We start from the raw sequence: 7,830 nt of genomic DNA, 5'->3' as shown, positions 1-7,830 counted from the left end.
AAGTTCAGGTTCTAAATATCATATTAGTCAGAACACTTATGATCTGATGAAACATCACAGTGCCCTTCTTTATCTTCCCTAAAAGACACAGCCTGTCAACGTTTTGCCGATTTAGAGGTGTGATTTTTAGATCACCGATTGATGTGAAGGCAGCGCCACTGTGGCTTACATGCTATCATCAACACATTGCATGTTGCTGCTAGCATGCCCACAACATGGAAATGCGAACTGACAGCGTGCCGGTTATATGTGAAGTCTAGCCTCGTGGAATGAGGACATAAAACATATTTAATTACTCCTGTTATTATTTTTTTTAGGAAAAGCTGCCACAATGGTGAAGGAGCAGTTCAGAGAGACGGATGTGGCCAAAAAAATGTGAGTTAAACGCACTGCTAGCTAGCTAGTTCGTAGGTTAGCCGGCATCAGTCAGTTTGCAACGTGACTAAAAATAACAAGTTGTTGAAGTTAGTACGAACATACTAAAGAGGATACGGTGGCCGTACCTAACTGCCAAATAATTCAGTGGTGTTACAGTAAACTAGTTGTAGTTCCGATGGTGAGGTTAACATGAGCAACTCATCTGTAGTATGAAGAGACATGCTTGCCAAACACAAACATGTGACGGTTGAGCTGACTTATTTTATGGGTATAGCAGCTACGAGAGTCGATCAAGACATTTAAAACAACGATAATGGTGCGTGGTGAACATGCATTAGGCGAAAGTTAGTGTCAAATGGATACTTTTTAATAGTAGTTCCTGTAAACTTCGCAACACTGACTGTCAGCCCTGGAAAAATGTGTTACACCAGGAATATTAGCATTACATCCTGGAAGTTCCCCATATTTTTACTCAGGACCTGCGCACTTAGTTTGGCCAAGCAGTGCTGCTGATAAAGATTTAACCCTGTCATTTTCTTTTCTTTACTTTGCTGTTTATTCTTGTTTACAGAAGCCACATCTGCTTTGGGATGAAATCTGCTGAGCAGATGCGTCAACAAGCCCACATCCAGGTGGTCAGTAAGAATCTGTACAGCCAAGACACCAAACACACACCACTGCCCTATGGAGTGCTGGACCACCGGATGGTAATGCATGGACACAAACGCTTTTTAAATATCTCTCAACTTGATTACTGCTTAATCATGACAAGGTCAGATACATACATACATACATACGTATGTACATATCTCTTATGTGTGTTAGTTGGTCTACAGACCGACTTATAGAGGGTGTAGTCCATTAGTGGGACAGGTGTCTAAATTAAATCAAGGATTTTTCGGCTCCCTGTGTGCCTTGGCGTTCCTTAGCTCCTAGATCCCAGTTTGTGACTGAACGTGGCCCCCGTCCCTCCACTGACAGGTCGACGGAGTCTGTGCTACATGTTAAAAACCTTTAAAAAACCCACTTGTACACACTGGTGGCTTCACAAGTTGCTGCTTGCAATTTCCTCTTGGTTGTATTTGTCTTTTAAATTGTGTGTTTGTTATATTGCTTTTATTCTTGAGTATGTGTTTCCATTTTCTAAATTGTATTTCACTTGCTGTTTTCATGCTGCGCACTTAAGCATTTTTATAATCAACTGAGACGCACGGTGTAACTGCTGTTTGGAAAGTGGCGTATAAATAAAGTTAACTTGAAGATCAGATTGTTCGCGTCTCATCTTAAAATTGACTTTTCTAGAAAAGTGTGTATGAATATTTAATATGTTGCTGGGTTTTCTCTTTCCACTGTTGGCATTTTACATTTTAACTTGTAATTTTTTTTTCTCTGTAACATTATGTTGTCACCCATGTCAGGTATGAAATAACATCATGTGTTGCTGTCCCACCTTCGTACTACAGGCTCACCTCTCTGCTTTCATGTTTCCTGCAGGGCACCAGCGAAAAAGACCGACCCTGTCTGACATGTGGGAAGAATCTGGCAGATTGCTTAGGACATTATGGCTACTTGGATCTGGAGCTGCCGTGTTTTCATGTTGGCTATTTCAAAGCCATCATAGGAATCTTGCAGGCAAGTTTATAGTCTAATGCAATAATTAACACGTCATGTTAACTAATAGATACTGCATATTCATGTGGTATTGAAAGGCAGAATAGTGAAATAAACAAATGAGTGTATATATATTTTCAAATAGTCATTTGGAGATTACAAAATGTTGGAGACCAAAATTCAGTCACAAGGCTCATTTTCTTCTACAGTTTGAGGGAAGAATATTGACAAGAAAAACACCCCCATCTGGAATGCAGCAAGCAGAAATGTCACTTTTCCATTAGGTGTCACTAGACTATCAAAATTAGAACAGGTAGAATATGCTGCTTTTTGTGTATGTTTCAGCTCAGTGTTTTTTATCTTCTGAGTAAATATGTGTATAAATCACTTTTATCAATGCTTGAGAATTTGTTTTTGTTGTTTTCTATAGTTTCTAACAATTTTTCAAACAACGGAGCCATAATTTCTCCTTGTAGTAATTCAGTTCCGTCGTTCTGATGTGGTATTTCGTCATGTCTCCAGATGATTTGCAAGACATGCTCAAGCATAATGCTGACCAAAGAGGAGAAGCTGCAGTTCATGGATCACTTGAAGAGACCCAACCTGGCCTATCTCCAGAAACGAGGGTTGAAGAAGAAGATCTCGGATAAATGCCGCAAAAGGACAATCTGTCTGAACTGTTCCGCTTTCAACGGTGAGAAAAGACATTTTCATTTCTGATGAAATTTTGTGCAAGCCGTCCTGACGCAGTAGCTGAATCAAATGTCTCTTACTCTTCAGGACCAGTGAAAAAGTGCGGCCTGCTTAAGATCATCCACGAGAAGTATAAAACAACCAAGAAGGTGGTGGATCCTTTCGTGTCAGAGTTCCTGCAGTCCTTTGACATCGCCATCGAGCACAACAAAATGGTTGAACCTCTACTGAGCAGAGCCCAGGTGAATTTTGTCAACGCTCTGTGTTGTGGGGATGGGTGGTGCAGCCCAAATCAGAATCCTGTTCTTCTTTATTTATTGTTTGATGACATAATTCCTCATGTAAAGTCTGAAAAAGCTGTAACGACATCGGAGAATTTTGGCTTATTTTACTAAATGAAATAAGGGTGTTGTATCATGGTTATATTTGTCAAATATAACATGTATATTTAATACAACATATATTAAAAGTGTTATATTTGTCATCTTGATCCTCTCCAGGAAAACCTGAACCCTCTGGTGGTGCTGAACATGTTCAAGAGGATTCCCCAAGAAGACATTCCCCTGCTGCTGATGAACCCTGAGGCAGGGAAGCCAGCGGACCTCATCCTCACCCGCCTCCTGGTGCCTCCTCTCTGCATACGACCCTCTGTGGTCAGCGACCTGAAGTCGGGCACCAATGAGGACGACCTCACCATGAAGCTCACCGAGATCATTTTCCTCAACGATGTAATCAAAAAGGTCGGTGTCTGCGGGGTATCTGCAGGGGCTTTGGACACTTTTGAGTGGACTTCAGACTGAAAGATGGATCTTATTTAAAAATAATGAGCTTTGGTGGTCCAGCTGGCCATAAGCTGCTGATTTCATCAGCCTTTAGCAAAGAAAAACAACATTATTTCAGATTCCAGCAGCTACAGCAAATCAGCTTAGCAAATATCTGTCCTACATGTTCAGACCTGCCTAACAAATTCTAACGACCCAAACTAAAAATGTCGAAGATGCAGCTATCTGCTGTCTTTCACTCCAAGTCAACAAACTCTTTTCTCATTCAGCATCGAATGACTGGGGCAAAGACCCAGATGATCATGGAGGACTGGGACTTCCTCCAGCTGCAGTGTGCTCTTTACATCAACAGCGAGCTCTCTGGCATCCCCCTCAACATGGCACCAAAGAAGTGGACCAGAGGCTTTGTGCAGAGACTCAAGGGGAAGCAAGGTATAGCAAATATTAAAACCTGCCCTGAATATTTTTCTTTCTTTCTTGCCTTCTCTGTTATGTAGAGTATAAAGTAATCAAGTGCGTCTCAAATGTTGCTGGCTTTTGTGAGTTGTGACATCAATCGATTTATCCAACTGAGACACATTTTGTACAATTCTGTACAATTTTCTGTAAAAATTCAGGTCGATTCAGAGGAAACCTCTCAGGAAAAAGAGTGGACTTCTCTGGCAGAACTGTCATTTCTCCCGACCCAAACCTGAGGATCGATGAGGTGGCCGTCCCCGTGCATGTGGCCAAAATCCTGACGTACCCAGAGAGGGTAATCCCTGCTCCGTGACTGCAACTGATGCACTGAACAACCAATTCCACGACAGAACTGAAGTCATCTAATTTTGCTGCTGTGTTCCAGGTGAACAAAGCTAATCTGGAGCTGATGAGGAAGCTCGTCCGCAACGGTCCCGAAGTTCATCCTGGAGCCAACTTCATCCAGAACCGTCAAACACAGATGAAAAGGTGTGGCTCGCTGCTTCTGGCGAACATTAAAACCAGTGTTTACCTGATGTGGTTCAGCACCAAAAATGACTCCTCTTTCTCTGTCAGGTTTTTAAAATATGGAAACCGTGAGAAGATCGCTCAGGAGCTGCGCTTTGGCGACGTGGTGGAAAGACACCTGATAGACGGAGACATCGTCCTCTTCAATCGTCAACCGTCTCTGCACAAACTCAGCATCATGGCCCACATCGTAAGTATTACATTTTCAGCTTTCGGTATTAAAGATTGCAAGTGAAGCATCAGAAAAATGCATGTGTTGATTTCCTGATCCGTCTTTAATTTTGTTGCTTTCACACCTCATGATTACTCTTCATGGACCCCGAAGTGTGCTTGCAAAAGCAATTTTCAGGCTCGCTGCAGAGACCAGAAGTCACTGTTTTTATTGGTTCAACAGACAAAGCTCTTCAAAAAATCCTGCTGGAGAAAACAGGAGAAAAAGCAAAACAAATATTGAATCTGCATGCACCTTTATGCTCCCATTATAACTTCATTGTCTACTGTGCAGAAGTAATTGTGTGTTCTCCACCGATCAGCCAGGTGCTTGACAAAGATCTGTGACAGATCGGAACAAAATGGAAAATTAACGCTGTTATCTGCTCCAGTTTAATGTTGTTTTAACTCTGTTTTTATACTGATTGTACTCTTAAGTCTTTGTTCAGTTGCTTCTTTATGTGTGACGTTTGTTTGTACTGTTTCCAAACTCGCAGGCCAGAGTCAAACCTCACAGGACGTTTCGGTTCAATGAGTGCGTGTGCACCCCGTACAATGCCGACTTTGACGGTGACGAAATGAACCTTCATCTTCCTCAGACTGAAGAGGCCAAAGCTGAGGCCCTCGTCCTAATGGGGGTATGTATTATCGCAACACGTGGTCCGCAAGGTATAAGCACACCTATCAGTGTGGACGTTCGGCAATGAAAAGCTGTCTCTGTGAACTGTGTTTTTCAGGCGAAATTGACTGCAATTTGACACAGATTATCTTCTCTTCCAGACAAAAGCTAATCTTGTCACTCCAAGAAATGGTGAACCTCTGATTGCAGCTATTCAAGACTTTCTGACAGGTTGGTGCCGTGATGTGTGGCCGCTAATCGCAGTGCTCTGTTTTTATACAATACGAGGCTCCTGCCGCTTTGAGTCACAGGTGGAGAATTGTTTACCATCGACAGACTGCCATGGGATGAATATCATGTCGTACCTTTCACAATGAGCAATGCTTGTGGCATTCATGGACATAATAAAACTTAACCAAATTACTTTAACTTCAGATACCACGCCTATGCCTGCTGCACATTTTTCCACAACATGTGAGCACCTGTTTTCAAACACTGAAATCAAACCAATTCACCGGGAGAACGGAGACATATTTGAGACTCTGCAAATATGTGCTGCAGTTGTGAAGAAGGGAAACTCAAACATAAAATAATGTTTGCAGCGATTTGTTTGTTAGCCCATCAAAACATTATGCAAAACTTAGTTTCAATCTCGCAAAGCCCTTTTTGTTAGGGACCACAATTTACCACATAATGCTGTACTGAAGAAGACTTGAAACTAGAGACTGAGAAAATAAATCAAGTGAGAAGTTTTGTCATTTTCTCATAGACTTCTATAGAATTGGACTTCTTTTGCAACCAGTCGCCCTCAGCTGGCCATTTGAAAGAGTGCAGTTTGAAGGCACTTTCACTCCACTATTTACACAGTCTGTGGTCTATTTTTTGTTTTTCAGTTGTGAAATATGGCATGATATTCGTCCTATAAAAAGGGAAAACTGTCATTTCCAGCGCAAGCATGTGAAGGAAAGTTCACTGATGGTATAAGAAAATGTGCTTAAAATGTGTGAATAATCACAGGTGTTGAATAACCATGTTTTTCCTGATAGGAAGCATTTCAGCCATATTTGACAATGCACTTTATAGCACATTTGTTTCTCTTAGGAGCCTACCTCCTGACGCTGAAGGACACCTTCTTTGACAGATCAAAAGCCTGTCAGATAGTAGCATCAATCCTTGTGGGCAAAGATGAAAAAGTGAAGGTCTCCCTCCCCTGCCCGGCTATATTAAAGGTACTTCACTGTTGAAGCTTGTTACGTAACTTTGTTTGTGACCAGCTGCTCATGTTTTGCCCTGCTGTGTGTCCATCAGCCCATGGCTCTGTGGACGGGCAAACAGATCTTCAGTGTCATTCTGAAGCCGAGTAAAGAATGTCCAGTCAAGGCGAACCTGAGGACCAAGGGCAAACAGTACTGCGGCAAGGGAGAGGATCTCTGTCACAACGACTCGTGTGAGTTTCACCACTCAACAGTCCGAACCAAGAGATTGTGTTTGGCTTCGTCATGAAGCTTCCCGTTGTCCAAACCTTTATTGATTCAGTTATTGAGAGAAACAGAAAAAAAGTCCCAACATCATAATTCTGTCTTTTCATAGTAGCGTTCACAGGACAGCATCAAAACTGTCCGACCTTTGTGATGAGCTTTTAGAGCTGGGTCATGTGTCACAATACAAATAATAATGTTGATATGTTCCTATCATCACAGTGGCTCCAGTGAAAGTCTGTACATGATAATGCTGAATTGATGCACATCCTTAAGAGACTATTAATAAAAAGCATAGTATGAAATCACTTAAGAGGACCAACCTACTTTTTCATTAGAGTGAATTCTAATTTAAAATGCCCCCATTGTCGCCTCCCCCTCCCCCCTCCAAGCTGAATGTCTCTCAGCCTTCATCAGCTCTGTCGAACAGCACTGCATGTTATTCACCGCGGCCATCTTTCTATTCTTGGTCCTAATGACGTCAACTCTTGTCACATTCCCAGTCGTGGTGATCCACAACAGTGAGCTGATGTGTGGTAGCATGGATAAGGGTACCTTGGGATCCGGCTCCAAGAACAACATCTTCTACATCCTGCTGAGGGACTGGGGACAGGTGGAGGCTGCAAATGCCATGTCCCGGCTTGCAAGACTCGCCCCGGTGTATCTCTGTAGGTGGTCTCCAGGGTGTTAACAACTTATGGCGAATACCTGTCAATCTCAGCTGAAACACACCTAGAAATCTATCATAAAATCAGTGACACTCTGTAGTAATTTGGTCCAGTTTTAAATCCTCTCCCTGTCTTCCTCCTTTTTAATCCGCCAACTTTCAGCCAACCGGGGCTTTTCTATTGGCATTGGTGACGTGACGCCCGGCCAGGGTCTGCTGAAGGCCAAACATGACCTGCTGGAAGACGGTTACAAGAAGTGTGACGAATACATCGAAGCTCTGCGGACCGGCAAGCTGCAGCAGCAGCCCGGCTGCACGGCAGAGGAAACGCTGGAGGTAGGCGAGCGTAGATTCATACATGGAAAGACATCCAGATGAATCCACATACATCCTCATTACTGCACC

The 7,830-nt window shown here is 42.7% G+C and overlaps 1 protein-coding gene across 1 annotated transcript in view; it reads left to right on the top strand.

Annotated features, from left to right (window-relative positions):
* The first annotated feature begins 209 nt into the window (after nucleotides 1-209).
* polr3a (polymerase (RNA) III (DNA directed) polypeptide A) overlaps nucleotides 210-7,830 on the top strand; it is a 21,875-nt gene continuing 14,254 nt past the window's right edge. Inside the window, exons 1-16 of the mRNA XM_076760529.1 lie at nucleotides 210-375; nucleotides 950-1,085; nucleotides 1,873-2,010; nucleotides 2,512-2,683; nucleotides 2,770-2,924; nucleotides 3,183-3,422; nucleotides 3,734-3,896; nucleotides 4,082-4,218; nucleotides 4,309-4,412; nucleotides 4,500-4,641; nucleotides 5,159-5,299; nucleotides 5,442-5,511; nucleotides 6,382-6,509; nucleotides 6,589-6,727; nucleotides 7,262-7,426; nucleotides 7,589-7,761. Of these exons, the coding sequence (XP_076616644.1) occupies nucleotides 332-375; nucleotides 950-1,085; nucleotides 1,873-2,010; nucleotides 2,512-2,683; nucleotides 2,770-2,924; nucleotides 3,183-3,422; nucleotides 3,734-3,896; nucleotides 4,082-4,218; nucleotides 4,309-4,412; nucleotides 4,500-4,641; nucleotides 5,159-5,299; nucleotides 5,442-5,511; nucleotides 6,382-6,509; nucleotides 6,589-6,727; nucleotides 7,262-7,426; nucleotides 7,589-7,761 (2,247 nt within the window). The 5' untranslated portion in view covers nucleotides 210-331. The remainder of the gene's footprint in view (nucleotides 376-949; nucleotides 1,086-1,872; nucleotides 2,011-2,511; nucleotides 2,684-2,769; nucleotides 2,925-3,182; nucleotides 3,423-3,733; nucleotides 3,897-4,081; nucleotides 4,219-4,308; nucleotides 4,413-4,499; nucleotides 4,642-5,158; nucleotides 5,300-5,441; nucleotides 5,512-6,381; nucleotides 6,510-6,588; nucleotides 6,728-7,261; nucleotides 7,427-7,588; nucleotides 7,762-7,830) is intronic.

The sequence above is a fragment of the Chaetodon auriga genome, chromosome 20 (assembly GCF_051107435.1).
Source record: "Chaetodon auriga isolate fChaAug3 chromosome 20, fChaAug3.hap1, whole genome shotgun sequence".
Taxonomy (NCBI): domain Eukaryota; kingdom Metazoa; phylum Chordata; class Actinopteri; order Chaetodontiformes; family Chaetodontidae; genus Chaetodon; species Chaetodon auriga.
Note: the sequence above shows the minus strand (reverse complement) of the source record. Positions and strands in the feature narration are given on the sequence as shown.